The 24,591-nt window shown below is 49.7% G+C and overlaps 6 protein-coding genes across 6 annotated transcripts; 5 read left to right on the forward strand and 1 right to left on the reverse strand.

Annotated features, from left to right (window-relative positions):
- Window positions 1-1,321: 1,321 nt before the first annotated feature.
- Window positions 1,322-1,608, forward strand: ColSpa_08294 (uncharacterized protein; the record flags this gene model as incomplete). Its single annotated transcript, XM_049274506.1, has 2 exons — window positions 1,322-1,417; window positions 1,486-1,608. 2 exons carry the CDS (start codon window positions 1,322-1,324, stop codon window positions 1,606-1,608), a joined length of 219 nt encoding a protein of 72 aa, XP_049130463.1.
- A 1,245-nt stretch (window positions 1,609-2,853) lies between these two features.
- ColSpa_08295 (siderophore iron transporter 1) lies at window positions 2,854-4,611 on the reverse strand (the record flags this gene model as incomplete). The annotated part of the gene is made up of 1 exon (XM_049274507.1): window positions 2,854-4,611. The coding sequence occupies one exon, from the start codon at window positions 4,609-4,611 to the stop codon at window positions 2,854-2,856; it is 1,758 nt and encodes a 585-aa protein (XP_049130464.1).
- Window positions 4,612-9,273: 4,662 nt separating this feature from the next.
- Window positions 9,274-9,640, forward strand: ColSpa_08296 (uncharacterized protein; the record flags this gene model as incomplete). Its single annotated transcript, XM_049274508.1, has 2 exons — window positions 9,274-9,285; window positions 9,344-9,640. 2 exons carry the CDS (start codon window positions 9,274-9,276, stop codon window positions 9,638-9,640), a joined length of 309 nt encoding a protein of 102 aa, XP_049130465.1.
- Window positions 9,641-14,753: 5,113 nt separating this feature from the next.
- Window positions 14,754-15,717, forward strand: ColSpa_08297 (uncharacterized protein; the record flags this gene model as incomplete). The annotated part of the gene is made up of 2 exons (XM_049274509.1): window positions 14,754-14,828; window positions 14,890-15,717. 2 exons carry the CDS (start codon window positions 14,754-14,756, stop codon window positions 15,715-15,717), a joined length of 903 nt encoding a protein of 300 aa, XP_049130466.1.
- Window positions 15,718-15,996: 279 nt separating this feature from the next.
- ColSpa_08298 (uncharacterized protein) lies at window positions 15,997-16,668 on the forward strand (the record flags this gene model as incomplete). The annotated part of the gene is made up of 1 exon (XM_049274510.1): window positions 15,997-16,668. One exon carries the CDS (start codon window positions 15,997-15,999, stop codon window positions 16,666-16,668), a length of 672 nt encoding a protein of 223 aa, XP_049130467.1.
- A 2,230-nt stretch (window positions 16,669-18,898) lies between these two features.
- ColSpa_08299 (brefeldin A resistance protein) lies at window positions 18,899-23,825 on the forward strand (the record flags this gene model as incomplete). Its single annotated transcript, XM_049274511.1, has 10 exons — window positions 18,899-19,742; window positions 19,796-20,108; window positions 20,166-20,386; window positions 20,442-20,996; window positions 21,058-21,343; window positions 21,396-22,069; window positions 22,134-22,720; window positions 22,781-22,851; window positions 22,916-23,231; window positions 23,265-23,825. 10 exons carry the CDS (start codon window positions 18,899-18,901, stop codon window positions 23,823-23,825), a joined length of 4,428 nt encoding a protein of 1,475 aa, XP_049130468.1.
- Between the last annotated feature and the right edge of the window lie 766 nt (window positions 23,826-24,591).

Here is a 24,591-nt window from a genome sequence, read left to right on the forward strand (position 1 = left end):
GATGCAGGAAACGTTCCGTTTAGTGGCAGAAAGAGTCGCTGCCACACGACCAGATATCACTGAGGCGGATAACTTTCATGTTGACACAAACTTCAAGAACATTCTCCTTGACATCAGGACATGTTGTCAGCTTATCGATGCCTTCCCTGAGAGAGAACATCCGCACTCCTCCAAGACTAGAAGGTTAGTTCATCACCGAAACCTGGTACTCTACCGGCTTTTGTCGCTGCCACCGGGAGTGTCAGAGATGTGCCGTCTCACCGCATTAATATTCAACTACGGCGTGTTATATCCGTTTCCAGACCCACGGTTACTCTTGAAGCTCACCGGAAAGCTTGCGCCTATGCTTTGTGATTCACAACACACCAAAAATGAAGATGCTGGGTTTCTGCTTTGGGCAGCGGTCATTGGAGGCATCGCGGCTGCTGGTACAGAGACTTATGACTCTTTTGCCGACAAAGTCAACGAGTTTGCTGGTGTACTTGGATTGGACAACTGGTCTAGCGCGTCGGCTATCCTTAAATCCTTTATTTGGCTTGAGCAGGCGTGTGGCCTTGGCGGGAGAAATCTATGGGCGCGGGCGCGGGTGCGGGTATTGAACACCAAGGTTCGCGACCCCTCTGCCTGTTAATCTCAGGCGAATAATAAAGAATCAACAGTTAAGACTAGGTCAATCAACGGGTTTCTTAAGACATCCTCGGAAGCCGAGATACTTATACATGGGACTGAACGGCGCCGCATCATTCCACAATCGTGTCTTTACGTTTCGGAATTCATGAAACATTATATAGCCTTTGAGAGATGGCACAGTCTAAGGAACTCGTACAGTTACTGGTCTCAACATATTTAAGTGAGTTTATCAGTTGTCCATCTTAAAGCGCCATCCGCTTTCAAGGTCTGCGATTCTTTAGATGACTTCCTACATACTGACCTTCCACATCTCGACCTTGTCTAGAGATCAAATCTAGCCAAGATTGAGAAGACATTTTTGTACCGATGGAACTTGCAGTTATAGCCTCAAAGGATCAAGCCATATGCTTGGGTCCTGCTGATTTGGTTCTGGCGCAGGAACGAAGGATGAAGCATCTAGGTCTGGTTGTACCGAAGAAGGGGGGGTAGTGTATTTCAGACGGTAAGAAGGATGACCTGCAAGTGCTGAAGACTCCAGAGCTTTGGCTTTCGGTATCAGATTTATGGACTAGGCGTATATCAAAAGCAACAGCGAAGTCGCTTATGGCAAAAGCTTTGTGCATATGTCCACAGTAATCGTAGAGGACCCATTTTCCAACTCAAACACACAAATAACAACACGAACCTCGACATGAAGGCCACAGCCATATTCTACGTCCTTATTGCCTCCATTGCTGGCGTCAATGCTGCTGCCATTAAGGAGAGCCAGAACGCTCTCAAAACTGTTGTAAGCACAGTCACCAAACTTCTCCATGTCAAGGAAAAGTTTTCAATTCGGTCAGAAACTAATAAAAGACCAAATCGAGGCTCGCTGCTACTGTGACGGCACATGCTGTGGCGGCTCTTGGTGCACCGATACCGACGTTGGACTCTGCTGTAACGATGGTCCATGCTGAAAGAAACCTCGTTGGGGCGTGAGAAGAATGCGAATCTTCATATAGCGCGTTTCGTCAGATGAATATGGTTCAAGAGCATCACTAAGGCAGAATGGCACTTGCAGGTATGGTGGTCCTGCAGAAAGAATTTAAAAATCTCTCATCGATTTCCCTTCACATTAATTCATAATGTACCAATGTATGAACAAAAACAGTGCATATCGATCTGTGATTGCGGAAGCCGTGTTTTTACTTCTTAGAAGTGTCATTCTGATTGTTCTAGATGCTAGGGAATCCCTTTCAAATAAGCTTTATGACCAAGGTCCCCCAAAACCCAACGTAATCTACTTGAAATACCGGTTTCCTATATGCTCCTATCGGTAGTCAAACCCAGTTTGCTTGTCGCCAACCTAGGGTCAATTACTATGCTGGACCCCAATCTGTGACTCGCAGTGTCCAAAGCCATCCGATACCATTTCTGGGAAGCCGAACACTGAGAGGTCATTATCCCGAGTCCATTTCCCCGATTCACAAGTGGCCCGATGGAACTGCCTCGTCAGAATACTATACTATTGGAGAGATTGTACAGACCCAAAGTAAGTGCCTGGAGGAGAGTACTTGCGATCTCCGCCCATGGTATTGATCCATGCGTTTTTTCGGATGCTACTTGTTTCCCCATGAAGATCAAGCACTTTGGTGAAAGGTTAGGTTAAATGACTGTTTGAGATTTCATGTATCCTATTGCAGGAAGTTTTTCAGCTAGTTTGTGTAAGCACTCAATGTGCTTCCACACTTCTAATCTCGAGAAGTTTGGTCGTTTGGGACGAACACGGCCCAATGTAAATCACGGAGTGACGTTTCTAATTGATGCATAGCACTCGGTGCACTCTCAACAGACTATTCTTAATCGAATAAATACGCCATCACAAGAATGTTGATCAGAAAAGAAAGAGCAGTGGTTTTTATCATGATAACTTTCTCAAATGGAAAAGTTGTTTTATCGTTCGCTGTTGGAATAGAGATTTGCACGCATTCGTACCTATCCAAGCGGCAATGCCACCTGTACATTAGTCAGCAGGATCCATCCTATATAAGGGCCAGATCTGCCAGATATCTAGGACTTAGAACATTATCGGCAGCAAATACATTGACGGTCAACCCCTATTATCGTGTGCCTCCAGCAACGCGCGAGCTATTCCGATATTCGCTACTTGTAAAAAATCAAGAATCTAGTCAGCCAACCGATGTGACAAAATGCGCCAGACGCTGCTAAAATGCCGCCTATCATTCACGAATCAGACTCTGCAGATGCGTCCGGTTGCACTCGTTCCTCCGATAATCTCGGGTTCCTCAACGCAAAAGCGAAGCCGACCATTGGCACACAAATGCACATTCCAGCAATACAGAGCAGCCTCTGGACATCCCTGTAGCTGTCAATGATAGCATCTCTAATCTTTCCGCCAACGGGGTAGTGCTCGATGGTCGAGAATGGCGAGTTGTAAACAGCCTGAGCCAACGTCGTGTTTGGCTGGAATGCAAGGTTCTGTTGCAAAGACGGGTAAAGCAGCTGTGTCCAAAGAGCTCCCGACAGGCAGTTTCCCAAGGCACTACCCACGTTGAAGACTGATAGATACAGGCTGGTGACAACAGCGACGTGCTCACGATCTGCGGATGCCTGTATAGACGCCTGAGTCGGGTACGCAAACAAGCCGCCCGCCAATCCCATGATAATTTGGCCAGCAATGAGACCGAATTTTGAACTGGCAGTTGCTCCCCCAGGATATAGGATAAGAAGACCGAATGATGCTGTGAAGATGCAAGCGCCTGCTACGATGATGCCCTTGAGTCTGCGGATCCTGTAGATGATGATGCCGACCAAGACACCACTGAAAACGCCAAAAAATGAGAAGAATGACAAGATGCGGGTTGACGTCTCGATGGAGAAGTCAAATGCTACCACGAGCACGGTATACAAGTAGTTTCCTTGGGTCGACCATGCAAAGTTGAGCAGACTCCGCACCGCCAGAGCTGACCAGACTCCGCGGTCTTTGAGAAGGCGGAAGGGTATAAGAGGGACTTGAGCATAACAACGTTCCCAAAAGACGAAGGCGGGAATGCATGCCAGGCCGAAGGCAAGGGGGACTATGATTCCGGGAGATTTCCAGTGGCTCACTGTCCCTCCGGCCAGAGTGAGGGGTGCCAACGTGAAGGAGAAGGCCGCGATGAGAATGGCCAGACCGACAGCGTCCAGTTGGTGAAATAGGTCAACCGCCGCTCTCTTCGACTCAGGGTGAGTCTCATACTTGCGCGTCCTTTTCCCGAAGGAATAGAGACTCGTGAGCAGCGGGGTGGAACAGATGGGCAAAATTATCGCCCACATACCAATGCCATATCGCCATGACAGGACGCGTAGTACAGCAGCCGTTACGTTTCCGCTAATCCATGTGTTGAAGACGAAAGGGATAGCTGGGATATAGCTGAAGAAGACCCGAGAACGCATCGACGAGAAGTCGGCGACGAGAACCTCGAGTAGTAAAACGATGCAGGTCCAGCCGATCTGGTATAAAATAGCGCCAACACAAAATAGCTCAACGGACGTCGCGCTGGCCTCTAGAAGCGTCCCGACAACATAGAACAAAATTGACACCGAAATCGCTTCGAAACGGCCATATATATCAGCGACCTTGGCGACTGTAGGTTGTGAGGCCACGGCGACGACGCTGCGCAGGACGTTGATGGTCGAGTGGGATGAGTGCAGGTTTAGACTTGAGGTGGCGTATGGTTGGTAGGTTGATCGGACCTGACTATCCAGACCGTAGGCGTAGCCGACGAGAAAGATCCCGACAAAAAGCCAGACACGCTCCGCATGAGTGATTTGTTCTGCAACGGTATCGGTTTGTGCAACCCCGGAGGACGGATCCTGGGGGGTTGCGTTGGGGTTCCTTCGGCTCGGTGCTCCGACATTGGAGGCGGTCTCGGATTCGAGGAGCGGCGATGTCTCACTGCCCGGGGCTGAGGCGTTGCGCTTCGTCCACAAGTTCGGCATCGTCTCAAGATTTACGTTCTCGTGTGATCGGCTGAGATGTTTGTGCTCAGGACAATTCTCGTAAGGTCTCTCAATGTTTCGTTGACGACCGTGGCCGTGCACTCGTTGTTGGAGACCACCCAGAGCTTGCGACCGTAGATTTCCTGATCATTCGTGAGACGGAGGGATTTTTTTTCTCGCGCGGTTACGCATTCGTATTACGCCTGCTCCAGGGGGTTTCAGTCAGCAGGGGTGGCTGCAATGGGAATACTTGGAGCGGCGTACGAAATCATGACCAAATGTTGGGAGGAACTTGGTGGGTGTGATTTGAGTGAAGGATGTAGAGAGAAAATCGACATCGAAACTGCCTGCACCTTGGGAAAACGAGCCGGCAGGAACCTGAAATCCCCCGACACTGGACCGGGGGATTCGTGCTCTGTCAGCAGGCGAAGACCGGGGGGACAACACACGCATCGGGTGATCAGATTAGATCATCTGATAAGATGCCCCATATTTCCCAGACCAATCAATGCACGCACTTCGGGATGGCCCGCCGCCTTAACCGCCAATATTAAATCTTCATTGTTCGCAGACTCTTCTTCCTCTCATTGCTGCTCAGAAAGAATCAGTCGATCAAATTGTATCAGTTGGAACTTTCACTGCGTTTTTTTAAGTGAGAAAATGCGTCGTGAAATCCCTTAGCGCCCGAGCAGCTTGTATTCGTTGACGCAGTGAGAGCTAGCGATAGTCTCGTCATCATCGACCCGCTAATTACAACATTGGAACCTCGGGTTTCCGGCATGCATCGGCTTCCTCTCCCCACCGTGCTGATTGTTGCAAAAACCGATTCTACGTCTTTCAATAATGGCACATATTCTGGGGATGTTCTGTATCATTGAAGACGCCGTTATCCCGATCGTCAAGACCAGCCCATACTTTTCCGTCTCCAGATGCCCACAACGGCCCGGGAAACAAGCATTAGGGGTCTTCGGGTAGCACCGGAGCATCGCATCCCAGAAAAACGACTGGCACCCCTGTACCCGCCCTTTGCGCTACCTGTGGTAGTCGACCTCACCCGGGAAACGGAAATTGAGCAATCCCCAATTGAAGATGGAGAAGTGCATAACTGAATGAGTCCGTCAGATACCTTTTGAAAATGTACCTGATGCGACTAGACCTGTCCTTTCGACGGTGCCCGCCCTAAGGAGACACTGCTATGCTATAGAACGGAATATGATTTGCATGTCTGTCTTAGACGTAGGGTGTTCGTCAACGTTCTGTATGCAATGTCGATAGGTCCATCTTCAAAACTAGATGGTACTTGATTGAATGAATTCAGACAAGTATTCCGATTAAGCCTTTTTTTCTTCTTTTTATGTGTGGCAAAAATACACATAAAATCAAACTGAGGTCAGTCTAGCGGTTATCCCATCAAGTGCCCACTAACGCCATTGCTGCCAAGGGCGGGATAGGCCAATAAGCTTCATTGTTTAGAGACTTTGAGCCGATCAAAGTTTCGGAAAATACTGCTCTTGGAGTAAAAGTGGGTAGAAAACGGGAAACCAAAAATGGCGTTAATTGGCACTCGATGGGATGGTCTGTAGATATCTGAATTATGAGATCTATTGGATGGAAGGGTCGGATCTGTCAAGGCGAAGGCAATATACATCATCAGCGGCCAATGTGGACCTTGTCGCCAGCAATGTCAGGCCCAGAGCTGGACCGGGTCTAGCTACCCGACTGAATCACTTCTTATAGCGAGACAATGCCAGAAGTCGGGATGACAGCATAGTAGATAACAACATCAAGGGATGGTCTGATCAACGGGCGACATTTAATCGGCTCTGACAGATAGACACGCAAAAGGATCACTAGTAATGTTAGGTGCTGGTGACCCCTTGAGACGTAAGAAAGCCAAACCTCAGAACCACAATAGTAGGCAAAAACAAGGATAATCCACCCAATTGGACCCACACGCGATAGCGGCGTTTTGCAATATAAGGATCATTTAGCACCCGGATTCATAGACAGAGGACTGACATTGACCAAACCATCGTGATGAACAGTTGAGCCAAAAGGGTTGTCAGTACTTGCACACTTGGGAGTGCTGCTGTCAACATCACCTCAATGATCTGGGCGCACTTGTCTCATGACAACTGCCTCCCCCATTTATGGTCGTCTCGGTCCTCAGGATGCCAGCTCCCCTGTCGGTCTTTGTCTCATTACCTGCCATTCGGCTCCTTAGTCGGAGACCTGTACAAACAAGCATTGATCCCTAAAATTAAGTTTACTCACATGCGGAGCCTTCCCCACATACATAGGGCGCCTCCGGTACTATCAGCCCAGCAGCTGCCACTGCCGCCCACGAGCGTCATAGCTTCCTTCCACCTTTTAGCCCAGCTTAATGGACCGTAGGCGTGCAAGCGCAAATGAACAGTGGGCTGACAATGACCGTACCGTCGCAATGAACCATTAGGTCAGAATGGTTTGCCATTGCTCGCATGCCTGCAAGCGCCGCTGTTCATATTGCTCAAGTGGGCTGGGCACACCTGCCCAATGACAAAATAGGTCACTTTCAATGCCACGTGCATCTGACCCCTGACGGTGCAAAACATCCAAAAGTCAGAACGACAACAGTAAACAAAAAGGATGATCCAGTCAGGCAAACACCGCCATGATCTGCAAAATGGGCTCTTCCAAATTTTCAGCCATCCGAATGCGTCGTTCCGATCCCGCATCAGCCCACGTGCATCTGGCCCCTTGCGACAATATGAGGTCAGAAGTCTGGATGTCGGCAAGCAGGTATCAACAGGGTTACCCCTGTGTCGTTTCTTCTACTCGGTTTTGTATCAACTATTGTGAACCTGTGTCACCTCACAAACGAGCGCCTGGGCTACGTACCTCTGTAATGCGGCTTGGAAGGATACTGCTGTCTGTTAGTCTCTGTTCTCAAAGTGTTCTTGTTTTGTCCTCTGGTCCTACCTATTTCGCTTCGTATAGCATATATCGCTATCTGCATGTCTTACTGAGCTTTTCCGTCGCTCTCAATCCAAGAGTCGCCTTTGTTTCCCAGGATAACGTTCAGCGCAAGTCCAATAAAACCAACAGCAGCCAACTCCAGCCCAAGGAGATGGATTCACACTGTATGCATCGGGCCGTAGTTACCGGACCTACAATTTGAGAAAAAGGATGGCAATTTCTAGGTAGACCGGACGATGTGGCGCAAAACACGGCCGGATGAAGCCGGACACATTGAAACAGGCGGTGAAGGGGCATCAGTCAGGGTACTACGACTCATAAAGGCTGATACGAAGAATACGAAGAATCATATGGCATGCCGAAGAGCTGATATTGAATCTCCTTTCTACCTTCCTGAAAGAAAGCGAGGATGGGGGAGCTTTAGGCCTGAGCTGATCATTACAATTGCCGGTTTAGACTAGTAGAGTGTTGAGTGAATGTTCGTATTTCTTGCGAGTCACTCTGCCCGGAGTACAGATTCATGTCCATGATCCACAGCCCTATTTCTAAGCTAACCCGAATCGTATCCCGAGCCTCAGCCCGAGTCCGAAGAAACCCTTGCTGTAGATCCTACTTACCAGTACTGTGGTATCTCTATCCGTATTCCGAAGGAAGACTCCGCTTTAAAAAAAAAGCAAAAACAATGGTCGGGTTAGATATACCACCCGTTTCACTTGTTCTTTATTTGCCTAATCATTCGAACGCGACACACTTATCTATTCACTCAAAAATCTACGCTATAGACAGAAAGGAGGCACTGGTTATAATTTACAAAAGAAGGAATGAGCTTTTCCCATTCACAAAAGCATAGCTAGAGGATTCCCTTCTCATATATGTTCGGTTAGATTTCGTGGTGGTCTCAACAACAGCCATGCCCCTACACAAAACTCATCGCCCCGTATTGGGAATCAAATCTGTCAAATCATCCCGACAAACTCGCATTCTGATTCCAAGCATGCCCGACTGACACAGGTATCATCGTGTTACCCCTCCCAAGCACCGGTCCAATCTCCCTTAATACGCATCGCAGTCAGCAACATCGCGACTTGGCTGTGAAAAGCCAAGTGCATGCGTGACTTGCTTGACCCTTACACTTTCAATAAATTGGAATGGTCACCCAGCGAGTCATTAAACCGTGCTTGTCTTCCAACTTCAAGTTAGGTAGTTGTGTCGGCTAATCCAGAGTTAATCTAAGCCTGGTCTAGCGCGGTGCCGAAACCCGATGGTCCTTGTGATATTGTCCCAAAGAAGCTGGTCCACAGTCAGAGACAACCATGTCTACTTGTAACCTCATGTCCAATCGCATCCCATCACCTCACAAGTACATATACACCGCTGCTGGAGAACAGCTCAAACAGAGTCTTACCCTGTTTCCTGAAATTAATATATTTTAATTTAAAATCATGAATTCTGGACATTGTTGCTTATCTTGACGGCTCATTAGGGAAGTAAGTTGGATTGTGTGATGACAGCAGGAGCAGTACGGACAAATGAAGCACGGCCAGATGTCAAACTTATAAGAAGCAGCTATTATTACCTATAGCTCTGTTAGAAAGCGATAAAGAAAGACAGCAAGAAAACAACTACTCCCCACACTTCAAAAAAAAAACTTCTCTCCAAACCACCTCCTTTTCCAAAAGAAAGTATCTTTACAATCTCCTCAAAATGCAGATTCAGGTAAGCTTTTAGAGTAAAGAGAGTTTCTACAGTTAACAGAAGCTGATACTACTTCTAGGTCGCTGCCGTGCTCCTTGCCCTTCTCCCAACCTTTGGCTGGTCGTGCGCTGTTTACAGCTTCTGCAACTGCCAAAACGCCGACGGTAGCTTCCACGAAGCAGCGACAAAGGCAGTTTGCGCCCAATTCGCCGGAAACTACGACAGATTCAGCGACGGCAGACATTACTGCTCTGCCAGAGTGGTCAACGCCGGTTCTGCCGGAGGAGTTGTCCTAGACTTCAACAACTGCCGCTTCTTGTCGGCCTGCCAGAAGCACGGTGCTAATGGTGGCTCTAACTGCTGGGGAAAGGAGTAGGCTGGGCGAGATGGACTTCGTATTAGATGGCTTGTAATGTTGGTGATTTCTTCGATTCGACTGATGATGGCCTGAGGGTCGTCGACAGCAGTGTTGTTGCACGAAAAATCATTAGTGAAAAGTGATCATCATGATCTGAGTGATCAGGTTGATGACTACAGTAATCAGGGTGGTTATCTTAGGAACAAGTTATAGATGAGTAGATAGTGGAAGGGAAAGGGTTCTACCTGTACTTCTTTTGCGAATTTAAATTTTCTCTTTCAGAGCCAATTCAATCAGATTTAGCTAGGCAGTGTCTGCGTACACTTGGGATTAGCTAAGGCCAACTGATACTCAAAACCAATCCTCAGAAACACGCAAGCAGCAACGTATCTTGTTGATATTGATAGCATCGGCGACGCCTTTTAGGGCTTGAGGTTCTTGTTTGGACTCTTGTCCTACACGCACATACATACAGCTGAAAGTAGTTATCTAATACATGCAGCATAACATTTTGATGACACTTTTTATTGATGATTTCAAAATGTACCTCCATCGTTCATCAGATACAATTCTTGCGTCCCGTTCGGATTACAATAACCCCTTCCGGCTAGTTGATTACTCACACATGCGGCCCAAATGTGCACACCCATAATCTATTAAATACATATACTGTCGAAATAGCTCGCGCGCTGCTGGAGGCACACGATAATAGGGGTTGACCGTCGCTGTATTTGTTGCCGAGAATGTTCTAAGTCCTAGATATCTAGCAGATCTAGCCCTTATATAGGCTGGATGCTGCTGACTAGTGTACAGGTGGCATTACCGCTTGGATACGTACGAATGCGTGCAAATCTCTATTCCAACATATACATCATTTTACGTCGACTACAAACATCGCAGAATCAATACTTGTGTTCTTCGGAGTACCAGAAATAGCGATACACAGCCGGTAAGAATTATCGCATATTGATTTCCAACTAGACTCAACTCATCCTTCGACGGAGATCAGGTACAATTCAAGCGCAAGGGTGAGCTCAACATCGTGTCGCGTATAGACACAGCTAAATGTCGCATCTATCGTTCATAATTCGACGACTGAGTCGATCTAAGCTTCATCTCCATCTTCGTCCAAAAATACGGATCTGCATAGGCCATTCCTCTGATTCGCCCTCTAGAACCTTGATGATATCTTTATTATACCCCGGCAGTGAGGCTGCTGACCATTGACATAGTTCAGCTCTTTGCCTTGTACCCTCCAATACATTGTTTCCTACCATACGGGGAACAAGTAATAGACCTGTCGGCATACGTTCGCTTGGAGAATACTTCTCTTTATCCTTGATACCTAGGAGTAAAACCACTGCACCTGGGTTGTTTCGGCTGAACTCCATGGCTTCTTCACTGGCAAGCTCCGGTCCATTAATAGCGGTCCAATGTTCCATGTCGTCAAGGTCGATTATTCCGCTTCAACCCGCCTTGCTATCCAAATGTGTACCAGCTTGTTGAACATGCATACCTTCTCGTGGAAATGTCCCCACATTATACCGCCTAGGTCGACAGTTGAAAACTGAGCCGTTGGAAGCATGTCCTTGAACACGCTGTTCCTTTCGCCGTATGTCTCATCTGCAAGGCGACGTGTTGGTTGTCAATCTTGCGAAATTCCCCACCCTTTGCGGACTTCAAGCGATTTTGTAAAAACATGCACCTGGCTCATGATGGGATCGCGCTTCAACAGTTTCCGTCCGAGCTCATCTTTCAGTTCTTAAAGCGGAAAGTTGCGTCTGGGGTCACGGCCTGGTCTGGACTTCCCAAGTCTGAATCCGAATACCTGCATGATGCCGTAGACGCGGTCTGCTTCGCGTGATGTCCTTTAATGTCGAGCAGCATCGAGAAGCGTAATCAGTAGCTGCCACCTAAGACCAGCCATACCGCTGCGCTCAAGAGCTTTTCTTAATCGTCGTAAATGTTCGTCATTTCGAGTGACCATTAGCTCGACCTGCTCATGATAGACAACCAGCTGTGAGTGCTGATCGCAAAAGCTGATGAAGTACTCAAGCAACACTGGATCTTCAGCGGGGGTGTCGCTGTCAGAAAAGATCAAGGACTCGCCCGTCCTAGTGAGAGAGATCGCCTTAGGGCAGAGATATAATTCCTGCAATGTCCAGAGGATTTCAAGGGCCCGGTTGAGGGGTCGATTAAAGTGCTCAAAGACGCCATGGGTCATATGTCGACACAGCACCCATAACAAATGACATCCACTTCATCCGGTGGGAAAATGGGTCCGTTCTCATACTGTGCCGCCGTCTAGTATCACACAACTGCCTGTTTCCACTATCAAGGTCACAGTCCTGGAGTTGGAAGGCTGGGGAAACAACTTGCTCGAGACCCACGAAACCCCACGCCGAGGATGTTGAATCAGCGCGGTACGCTAAGGCGTAGGTCACGAATGATGGAAATGGTCTTAAGTTCTAAAAGCCGGCCCTAATCCAGTGTCGCGACGAGGACCGACCAAGTCCCGGACCTTCGTGCTTGATAACGGCGATGAATGAGCCCTTTGTCACTTTCCAGGACTTCATCATGACCGTGTACCGGTGGATGAGTGCTCTCGAAGGCCAAATCCGCAGCACAAAAGACGTGTTCAGAGTAACTCCCGTGCCCCCAATATCGACCTGTTTCTCGATATGCTTGCTCGAAAGCGAAAGCGAATGTTGCTGGGTTAAACCAAACGTTCGATTTGAGGGCAGCGGGATATTCCCGATACCAAGAGGTATTTGGCAACTTGTTTTGAGCACAATAGGGCCCATCTATCGTTGTCCTATGGACCCCCTTTGCTCTGTTTTTGATCTCTGGTGCGGAGGAAAAGCCCCCGTGCCCCACGGGCAGAGGGGCTGGGTAGTCCATCCCACGTCGCATCTCAACCCCGGCTGAACCCATATGGATATCAACAGGGTAACGTGAACTCTATTATATTGAGGCAAACTTATCGGCGCTCTTGCCAATCTTGCTACCTCTCACGAAACTTTTGAATGCGCGAATTGTGCCGTTCGACCGATTGCTTGCATTTCTCCCCTATCTACATTCGCCACTGGAGCGCAGGAACCGCTTTGGCATCATTTTTTCCACGACGTTGGGCCATGTCTCATAACCATCCCCTACCTTTCAAAGTCAAGTTGTTACCTAAACTTATTCTGCGTTTTGTGTGCAGGTGACTGACTTCATTGGGTGGGGTTCATTACGCTGAGTGTGAGAAGCGATCAACCCTGTCGACCACGTGTCGTTACTTAGTTATCAGGAATCAAATTCTGGATAATACGGTAATCGTTGGAATTGCTGTTACTGAATCGCCGCAAGCGCGTGCATATTGCAGACGAGCGCTTGTCCTCCAGACTGTAACAGCCCTCTGGCATGAGGGGAAATGACACCAGGAGTTTGAAGAGAAGGACCTTGTTCGGGATGACGTGATGAACCCTGTGGTTTCCTCTTCTTGTTGAAGAAGGAGCATAGCAATCACATATTATCATTAACCTCTTTTACGCCCTCCATTTCGAGGACAGGAGACCCGGTGTCCGAGAAGCCCGCATCTTCTCACACCCCATCTATAACCATTAACATACAGACTGTATTCGTAGGGGGGTTACTCTGTTATGTTTCCTCGTTTCAAATCTCGGTTGAATGCTACTGACCATCCTGGAACTCACTGGCGCTCTCTCTGTCTGGCCTTGTCATAGTGCCATAGAGTTTGTACAACGGCCAACTCCACTAATTAAACTTTATTTCTTCACCTGCTGGTTCTGCACTTCGCTTCACCATGTGGTTGCGAATATTGCATGGGTCTAATCTCTATTTGGTATTGATTTTCCCGCTTCTGTGGCGAGCAATCATAGGGGCCTCTGTGGCCCCTTTAACTGAACCTGGCTGGAGGAGATGTTGTGCCCCTTACATTTTCTCTTCCACCTTGCATATACCCAAATCCTTTCGCTCGGCGATCAAACTCCCTTGTCTTTGGACGCAAAGGAAAACTGGAAGATACAGGTTGGCACACTGCTGAAGCTAGAAGTGGATCCTGGGTTGGACTTAATCGCCGAATGGAACTGGACCGGCGAACACCGAGCGCTCCGGGTCCCTGGCAGTTTTGGACCCCAAGGACGACGTTCTCATTCCTTGGCAGGGCCCCCGATTTAGCTGCTCGTTGAACCCTCATTCGCCGGTCGATTTTAAGTTCTCATCTATCAATAGAGGCCTAGCAAGACTAACATCGAAAACCTACATGGATTTGCAACAAGCAAATGTTACCATGGACTTCCTGACTTCCCGAACGCTAATCCATGGGGCCAAATCATTGCGCCCGTTGGGCTTCGAGACCAATGTGGTCCCGCAGGCATCAGATGGGTTATGACGGACATTACCAGCGAACGCGTTGCCGCTCTCTTGTACAAGTAAAGAAGCCAAGCCGACGAAACCTATCGTGAGAGTATAACGATCAACTTTTGGTTGCCTTGGAGGATGAATACCGGGATCCTGGGCATGGTCGGCAGGTACGACATCACGATAATTTCATAATACTCTTCAGCAACATACAGCCATGTATAATCGCAGTCACACTCTTTCGCCTCTACCTCCGGTCTTACGACATGGCCTGAAAGCCGTTGTCATTTTCTCTTGCCTTTCACTCGTCACATCTTTCACACTTCTCGTCTACCTCATCGGCAGACTGGCGCTCTGGTATTCAAGCACGAATCCGGAACAATCGCAATCAGCTACAGAAGCGAACCCTGTCGATGGTTTACCTCGGGAGCTTGGTTTCCAATACCACGAAAACGGATATGGCAACGAGAAGCGAAGACGTGTTCCGAATCAGTTTCTCATACTTCTGCTCAACGTCCTTCTGGCAGATACGATCCAGTCTTGCGCTTTCTTCCTTGACATAGTATGGCTTGTGGAGGATAAGATTGCCGACAGTTCACCAGCGTGTTGGGCGCAAGGATGGTTCATATCGACGGGAGATCTGGCTGCCACCGCCTTTATTGCGACAATTGCAGTCCACACCTACCTTACACTTGTACGAAAAATCAGGATTTCATGCAAGGTCTTTTACAGCATCGTTTTCTTCTTGTGGTTCTTCACACTTCTCATGTCCGTTCTTGGTGTAATTATTACCAACAACGGCGCAGACGCTGGAGGGTTCTATGTTCGTGATATAACTTGGGTAAGTATCCTTCCTATTTGGTAGCTGCCCTAAAGTTTGATTGCTGATATTGATGTGCTAGTGTTGGATCAACGCCAACTACGAAGCCATGCGCGTATATTTGCACTATGCTTGGATGATCATATTGATCATCACAGGAACTGTTTCTTACATTCTGGTCTTCGTTCACATTCATCGGAAGGATAAGGCCTTTCGGGAAGCGAAAAAAGCCGCGGCTGTTGCGGACGAAGTATCTTCCGATCGCATTCTCAGTCCCATAGGCCTGCCTCCTATAATGACGCACATGGACCAAAAGACCGAGGTACACAAACGCATCCTCTTCTTGTTGTACCCTCTTGTCTTTGTCTTATGTACAGGGCCGCTGGCTCTGGGTCGAATCATGAGTAGTGGCGGCGTTACACTCTCGCCGCAGTATCTCATCTTCGCTGGCGCCATGATCACCTCCAAAGGATGGATTGACGTACTCATATTCTCTACTACCCGAAGCGGCATCCTCTTTGATGCACCCGTCGACGAGCAAAACCTGGGACTCGACACATTCAACCTTACCCCGCTGGGCCGGCAGTATGGTCACAGAGTATGGATACGAGGTGGACGGCCGAGAGACTCGGAGCACCACGGCAGGCCACGTAATTTTCGGAAACCGTCTTGCCGCCAAAAGCATGGCTCTGAGAACAGCCATGATCGCAGCGAGAGCCAAACATCATTACACGAACAGGACGTGCTTGGCCTCAAAGGCATTCAGATGAAAACTGTCACACGAGTTTTCATCGAAGAGGCCGTCACTCCATCTGGTGATAGGAGACACCAAACTCGCAAACTGACTACAGTGCCTTCAGAAGAGACTGTTGGCGAGCGCGTTCAACAGAGCATTGACTCCTACAGGTGAAAGCAACACATCCAAACGACCATGTAGTTTCGTCCTCGGATCTCGTTCTTGCGCAGCGGTTGCAACTGCAGAATCCTACATGGTTAAGTGTCAATCGGTATGAGTCATTAGTGACCGCGGTGACTTTGTGGCGCCGTGGCTGGAGGCCATTGAGCTGGTTCTCGAAGATACGTCGTCGAGGCACCGCCACCACTTAGCTTTCGCACAAAACACACCTGAGTCCCAGACATAGACACCTATTTCCTTGCATCACTCACGAATTCCTCCGAATCTTTCAAGATGTCTTTTATTGCATTGGGCCTAGATGACGATAAGGGACACCAGTCGCCCATTCCTTTCCGCCAGATCAGAGCGCACTTCGATGAAGAAACAATTACTGTTTATCAAGCTTATAACTCGTACATCGCCACAGCAGCCGTTGAGGCTCAGAGACTCGACGCGTCGCCAAGCTTCAAACTCACCCGGATGACATGGATCAAACCAAGCTGGGCCTGGATGCTGTATCGCGCAGCATATTCGTACAAGGACCCGGGACAAGCGCATATCCTTGCGCTAAAGATGAGGCACGAGGACTTTATAGGCTTGCTTCGCAAAGGAAATCTGGCTCATCATGGAGGCGGAAGCAAAGATAGTGGCGGAGTAAGGATTCAGTGGGACCCTGAGCGAGACGTGCGCTTGGAGAGGCTGCAGCATCGCAGCATACAGATTGGTATACCCGCCAGCATCTGTCAAGATTGGGTTGTAAGAGGGATCGTTGGGATTGAGAACGTCACGGCCCGTGCTAGGAAGCTGAAGAGAATCTTGGAAGAGCGGCCTGGCATCAGTGACGACGAGTTGGTCAGTTTAGGTTTGCTGCCAGTCGAGAGGGAACTCGTGGTACCGAAAGATGTGGAGGAAAATCTCAGAATGAGCGACTCCCAGAGAACAAGTGGTCAAACGGTGTTGGAGTAGGATGTTCTAGTAATAAATGTCGCTCTGTATTTTTCCCCGACTTCATTGCAAAGTACAAGATGTTGTAGTTAGAGGCCAATGTCTATCCAACCGGCGGATGGCAATAGATTTAGAAGCTAAGTTATGTTCATCAACTAAATGTGCACAATCGATAGCACATTATGCTGTTTGAAAGTACGTGAAGTTTTGCACAAGTTTGATCAGGGCAAGAGAGAACTGCGACGGATTCGTAAGAATCTCGATTGTGAGATAATCAAGAAGAATGATTATCGAGATGCCAAGAGCAAGAACACCGTTTAGTAACCTTGGCGTTAACAACAGATTGACAATATCTAACCCCACTTTTCTTCTCTGCTGTGCTGACATGCCGGAGCAGTGGCCGTGAGATCTCCGGTTTTGTCTCCGAGAAAGCGGGGCCGACAAGCCGGAGTTTAGAAAACTAGCCGCGGGGTAACTCCAAAGTCCCTCACTCCCAGGCATCGAATCAAGGGCCCCGTTGCCGTCGATCGCCTTTTTCCTTTCCCAAGAAGCGACACATGCGAGGGTGACTCATATCGAAACCGCGGTACAAACCTTGTCGAGGCACACAGCAAACCGTAGACATGCCTGCAGGCGAGCCCAGAATCTGGCACTAATGCTTGGAACTGTCTACAGGTTCAAAGGCGCTACGCGTTACTTCACGTTTTAGGCTGCAGAGGCGTTCACGAGCTCTCATCCTCGGATAGTATACCTAGGCACCTAAGGAAACTTTGCAGGCTACCCCACCAGGTAATACCAACAGATAGCGCCGGGATACCTGACTTGGTAAGTGAAAAGTCAAACCACGTTGCTGTCTGTGATATATCCCTTGTAACAAGCAAGCTAAATTCCGGTGCACACCGCCTGCGTGTTCAACCCGCTGGAAAGCATGTGCATGTTCTTGGCCGGTCGTGTTGGGATACGAGCTGTGCTCATATGTCGGATGCGCTCCCATGCGCCTTGAGACAAGACATCACTTCCCGTTGCAGCAAGTGCCGGTCTGGGTTGTGGGTCATGTCAGCGAGTTGCAGCTCTTGGTGGGTCTCGTGAAATTGCTAGTTTTGAGCCGCAGAGGTTTCTGGAATCAATTTGTTTTTTCTTGACAAGACAGTCCGGCCTGAAGTAGATATTGAATTGTCCAATGGGGTCCTGGTCCTTCATTCATTGTCAAGGGTGCGGTGCTGCGCTCTCCTCAGGGAAGCGACTGGGAAGTCTGATCAACAATGCGTAAGTCACCAATGACGTTGACAAGGAATTAGCTTGACTGCGGGAATAGCAGAAGCTGCAGCAAACACCGAGTCTTCGAGTCGGACTGACGTCCGTGTTGTCGGCTAGCCACGTGAATTTCAGATTCTCTTGAGTCAGTAAGAACGCCATTATCCTTAAGTCCGTGTCGTGCTTCAGATGTTGGCCGAATGCAAAGCTGGAAACGGGAGCTGGAAGCGGGTTCGCCACCCACGCTAGAAGAGCGGTCGAGACTGGCTCAAAGTCCGGCCCCACCCCCAAAGGAATTTGGATTCCGCCTGCTGCTGAGCGAACGGAAGCTTGGCTCTATCGGGATTAATAATGACGCTTGTCTAAGATCCAGTGCACATGCGAGCTCCGTTGGCATACATAGTACAATAATTTTGGGCTGTATGTCATCATTGCGGCCGGTGTGGTATTCACCCTCAGATAAGGGCTTTCCGAAGGGTACCCATCTAATCTCTGCGTTGGTCATACATCTCTGCCACGGAGCTTACGCGATTTGATCGACTCCATAAGGTCGAATCCTGCCGAGACGGGGAAACGCAGCCAACACTCCCTTTTTATGCAAACCATCCATCGCAGGACCCTTGTGTCTGCGGGCTGACGGCCCGTCAAGGATTACAAAGCCAGCTCCGCGGAGTGCATGCCGGGACGGGTACCCCCAATTGAACGTTAACGGCGTGTGAGTCCGAGTGGGGCCAACTTAGCTTTAGACGACTTGACATAATAGACGCAGTGCCCTCAACGTGAGTATTTGTGTCTGGTTAGTCTTCTGGAGAGGCAAAGGCCGGCTCTGCACCTTCCGCATCGTGTTTCGCCGAGATTGCTGAATCTCATTGCTCGGTTGCCTTGTCACCAACCTCGCTTCCTTTTCTAGGCTTTTTCCCCCATAGACCCGGCTCATAGACTTGCGACCTCCAAGATACCCTTGCCGTTACCCGTTTCAGTATTTTGCAATAGCACCATGGCCGGAACATCAAAACCGGAATCCGATGGGCGCTGGGGCGAAAATGCGGCCGGCGACATCTCAGTCAACGCCGCGCTTGAGGAGTTTCACGACCTCGAGAAAGAATTAAGCACACTCCAACAAAGGCGCTCTGCCGCATACCACCAGAAGCCGAAAAAGCAAGATGGCGATGCTGGCGGCGAGAGCGATTCTACCATCGCGCCCAGCCTTTCTGGTGAGAACTCATTCGACCTGCCCGACTTCCTCAGGAGGGGAATCATGGACATGCGCACACCGAGTGGGGGTCCAGCGAAACGACTCGGCGTATCATTCAAGAACTTGACGGTCAAAGGCATCGAGTCATCGACAAAGCAGGTCGTCACATTTCCCCGGGATCTGCTAAACACGTTCGGGCCCGACTTTTACCATTTTATCACGAGCATCTTTCCGAGACTCAAACTTCACAATGAGCCCACCGTCGACCTCATCCGGAATATGACAGGAACAGTGCGACATGGCGAGATCATGCTGGTCTTGGGTCGGCCAGGTTCTGGATGTTCGACATTCCTCAAGGCTATTGCCAACCACCGAGACGAGTATGCCCAGGTTGACGGAGAAGTTTTCTATGGTGTTATTCCAGCTGAGGACCAGCTGCAACGTTTCCGAGGCGAGGTCGTCTACTGCGAAGAAGATGATCGCCATTTCCCCTCCCTTACGGTTTGGCAGACGTTGTGGTTTGCACTGAAAACCAAAACCAGGAAGAGAGAGCAGTGGACCATCCCGCTCATCCTCGACTCGCTTCTCCAAATGTTTGGTATCGAACACACGAAGAATACGCTGGTTGGAGACGAATACATTCGAGGTGAGTCAATTCCTTGATTACGGGCTCAGGAATGCGTAGCTGACCCTGGACAGGTGTTTCCGGAGGAGAACGCAAACGTGTGAGTCTGGCAGAAACGTTAGCCACACGAGCATCGGTGGTTTGCTGGGACAACTCAACTCGAGGCCTCGATGCCAGCACGGCCCTCAGCTTTGCCAAGTCGCTTCGTGTCTATACCGATGTCAGCGGACGCACTACTTTGGTCACGCTTTACCAAGCAGGAGAGTCGATATACGAGTTGATGGACAAGGTCCTTGTAATAGACGACGGTCGTATGCTGTTCCAGGGACCAGCCGACGAGGCGAAAAAGTACTTTGAGGACTTGGGCTATCTGTGTCCCCCAAGACAGTGAGTGATGGCGCGTTTCTTATTTTGGTTGCAGCAACTGATCTGACGGTTGCGCAGAACAACTGCCGACTTTTTGACTTCGATCGCCGATAAGAACGCCCGACACTTCCAACCCGGCCGAGAGGAAACTGCTCCCAAAACGTCCGAAGAGCTCGAGAGAGCTTTCCGCGAGAGCGAGCACTACCAGCGCATACTGGAAGATGTTGAGGACTACGAACGTGGAAGTAGGTCGGCAAACAACGACAAGCACCGAATGTTTGAGGCGACGGTAAAGGATTGTAAGTTGAGCCTTTCCAGCCGCCTCTTGATGCCGACTTCTGACATTCATTACAGCCAAAAGCAAAACTGTCATTGGCGATTCCGTTTATACCGTTTCATTCCTAAAGCAGGTCGCCGCCTGCACCAAGCGTCAAGCCTGGCTTCTTTGGGGCGACAGAGGCTCCTTCTACACGAAGCTCATCATCATCGTCGCCAACGCTCTCATCGTCTCATCCCTCTTCTACGGCGCCGGACAAGATACGTCCTCGGTCTTTGCAAGAGGCGGTATCGTGTTCTTCTCCATTGCCTTTATCGGCTGGCTCCAGTTTGCGGAACTCCTCCCTGCGATATCCGGGCGAACCACAATCGAGAGACAACGAGTCTTTGCCTTTTACAGGCCATCTGCCGTGGTGATTGCAAGGATGATTTTGGATTTCCCCCTGATCCTGATCATGACCATCCTGTTTTGCATACCGGTCTATTTCTTAGCCCAGTTCGACGTCGACGCGGCCAAGTTTTGGATCTACACACTGATTGTGTACACGGCGACTTTCTGCCTCACGACCATGTACCGAATGTTTGCATCTCTTTCATCTACGGTAGATGACGCTGTACGCTTTGTGGGTGTCGGTAAGTCTTCCATTCGCTGGCCAGGTACATTTCATAAAGACAAGGCGCTGATTCGACTTAGTTTTGAACATCATGTTCATCATGACAGGATACGTTATCCCCAAACCCGCCCTTCTCAGTGACGCCATTTGGTTTGGCTGGATTTACTACATCAACCCTGTCGCGTATGGATTCGAAGCGTTGCAGACGAACGAGTTCTTCGAGCGGCAGATGCAATGCAGCGAATCACAACTGGTGCCTCGAGGACCAGGCTCGGACCCCAATTACCAGGGATGCTCCCTCCCCGGGTCAACGCTGGGCAGCACAACGGTCAGTGGACCAGCGTACTTGGAGGCTTCGTTCCAGTAGTAAGCTCGCCGAGATCTTCCATTACTCCTCCCATCCCTAACAGTCCTTTAGCTCGAGGGCAAATCTGTGGCGCAACTTTGGAATCATCATTGCCTTTACTGTCTTCTATCTCGGTGTGACCGTCTTGGCCGTTGAGACGATCAAGTTCAAGGGCACTGGAGCCCAGTCCTTGATGTTCGCCAAGCGAGGAGGGGCGAAAACAGACGAAAGCGAGAAAGACAATGCAGCCGAAGAAACGTTCGAACCCATCGGCGACGGCCAGAGCGTCTTCACATTCAAAGACATCAACTACACTGTTCCTTATGGCAACGGCGAGCGCCAGCTACTCAACAAGGTTTGCGGATACGCCAAGCCGGGAAAGATGATTGCGCTCATGGGCAGCTCCGGTGCCGGCAAGACGACTCTGCTCAACACCATTGCCCAGAGACAGAAAATTGGAGTGGTGTCCGGCGAGATGTTAGTCAACGGAGCTAACTTGGGGCCCGAGTTCCAGAGAGGCACCGGCTTCTGCGAGCAGAGGGATATCCACGAGGGCACCGCGACGATCAGAGAAGCGCTGGAATTTTCTGCATTGCTCCGACAAGAGCGTGCTATTCCGCGTGAGGAGAAGATTGCCTATGTCGATAGGATCATTCATCTGCTGGAGTTGGGCGACTTGCAGCATGCCATCATCTCTTCCTTGACTGTTGAGCAAAGGAAGCGAGTCACCATTGGAGTTGAACTCGGTAGGTCTTTGCCTGGCCATGTAACGGCTGGAATAGCTTTGTTAATGAACATGTGCCCCATCAGCTGCCAAGCCAAAACTCCTTCTTTTCTTGGACGAACCGACAAGTGGCCTCGACAGCCAGTCTGCGTTCTCCATTGTCCGATTCCTCCGAAAACTGTGCGACGCAGGCCAAGCCATCATTTGCACCATCCACCAGCCTTCCTCCGACCTCATCGAGCAGTTCGACATGATTCTCGCCCTTAACCGGGGCGGAAGAACCTTCTACTTCGGCCCTGTTGGCACAAACGGCTCCGTCGTCGTCGACTACTTTGCGCAAAGGGGTTTCCCGTGCCCCCCGAGCCGGAACGTGGCCGAGTTCATCCTGGAGACGGCGTCAACGCCATCAGTCAAGGACGGAAAGCGCATTGACTGGAACGATGAGTGGCTCATCTCCGATGAGCACAAGGCGATTGTCGCTGAGATCGATCAGATTACCGCCGAGAGACGCCCGCCCACTACCACATCGGCCGCTCAGACTGAGTTTGCGGCATCCACCGCATACCAATGTCTCCTGCTGACGAAGAGGATGTTCGTTCAGCACTGGAGAGAACCCCAATACTTGTACAGCAGAGTCTTTGTCCACACCATCATGGGTATCTTCAACGGATTTGTGGGTTTCGCCAGGTCTTCGAGTTATGTCGAGGAACGTACAAGCTAACTTCAGCCACAGACATTTTGGATGCTTGGAAACGACATTGCAAGTATGCAGAACCGCATGTTTAGCGCCATCATTCTCATCTTGTGAGTTCATACGAGAAACAAGCCCTTCGGGCCTGTGGGAACCCTCTTGCTGACATGGAGACAGCTTCATTCCACCCACCGTAGTGAACTCGGTCGTGTTGAAGTTCTTCCAGAACCGGGGTCTCTGGGAAGACCGGGAGCTACCGAGTCGCACCTATGGGTGGGTTGCCTTTTGCACTGCCAACGTGGTTTGTGAGATCCCCATGGCCATTGTGTGTGCCACCATCTACTGGCTACTGTGGTACTTCCCCGTGGGATACCCGGCGACTGCATCGGTCTCGGGCTACACCTATCTGATGGTCCTCGTCTGGTCTCTCTTCCAATCGAGCTGGGGGCAATGGATCTCCGCCTTTGGACCGTCCTACTCCACGATCTCCAACGTAAGTTTTCCGCTAGTACCGAATGATAAATAGCACCAGCTCACATTCTGGCAGATTCTTCCCTTCTTCTTCGTCATGGTGGCGCTCTTCAATGGCATCCTCGTGCCGTACGCCTCCATTCCTGTCTTCTGGAAATACTGGATGTACTACATCAACCCAACAACTTGGTTTTCTCGCGGCGTTCTCTCCGCGGTCCTTCCACCGGCTGCAGTGCAGTGCAGTTCTGCCGAGTTTGCACGGTTCGACCCCCCACCAGGATCGACTTGCGGCCAGTATGCCAATCAGTTCGTTGACGATGTCGCCATGGCCGGATACTTGGAGAATCCCGACGCGACGTCCAACTGCGGCTACTGCCCATACCGCAACGGCGGCGAGTACATGCAGACGCTCAACGTCTATACTACTGACAAGTGGCCCTCGTTCGGCATTCTGGTTGCCTTTGCAGTCGCCAACTGGGCTCTGGTTTACTTCTTCGTCTACACCGTTCGGATCAGGGGGTGGACTTTTGGCATATCCACAGTCACAACGCAGTGCTCCATGATGCTGGGTCGACTCAGGAGACATAGCAAACAGACCGAAACCGAAGAAGCCTAGATTACACCTACGTTGGTACTGGCTTTTGAAGGTGTCGGCAAGGTCACGCATGCTGTGAGGCTCCAGCGCGCTGCGTATCAGGAGGAGAAAAAAACCACGTTAATAGGGAAACATGGCAGATGGACACATAATATAAAGCTTGGAGACGGGCATAGAGCCTGATAGTAGCGCTCATGCAACTCTAAGGACATGAATGGTTCAGCAGCTCAACTTGAGATCCCAATTTGCAGTAGAAATCAGAGACGAAGAACGCAGGCACCTTCAGTCGTGACCTATCCCGCGTGAAAGCATCCGGAAAGGTGTTCTGGTCCCCTGGGGTCATTGACTTCATTGTCCGGAACGATGACCGACTGATTGAGACGACTAACGTGTGATATGCCTTTAATTTGACGGCGGCAAGTCAATCATTGCTTAAAGAGTCTTCTGTGCGTCTTCTTCTGGGAAGTTTACAAACATACTGGTCACCAGGCCAGACTTGGCGATGGATTTGCAGTTGTAACTTTGTGGGTTACAACAAGAACGGAAGTGACTCAGGTATCGACCATCACAAACTTGGTAGGTTCGCAGCTACGGGCCGTTTAAGACCAAGGAAAAAAGCCACCATCAAACCAGCGTTGTATGTTGATGCCGAGATAGCTTTATCCAGTTCAAATTTAGTATTACGTCATTACGTATGAATATGGAACCATCTGATTTCGCCCTTCTATTGCTCATAAAGATATCAATGATATTACTGGCGCAAGTGCGACATTTTGACGGCCATATG

The sequence above is a fragment of the Colletotrichum spaethianum genome (genome assembly GCF_022836535.1).
Source record: "Colletotrichum spaethianum MAFF 239500 DNA, contig22, whole genome shotgun sequence".
NCBI classification, from domain to species: domain Eukaryota; kingdom Fungi; phylum Ascomycota; class Sordariomycetes; order Glomerellales; family Glomerellaceae; genus Colletotrichum; species Colletotrichum spaethianum.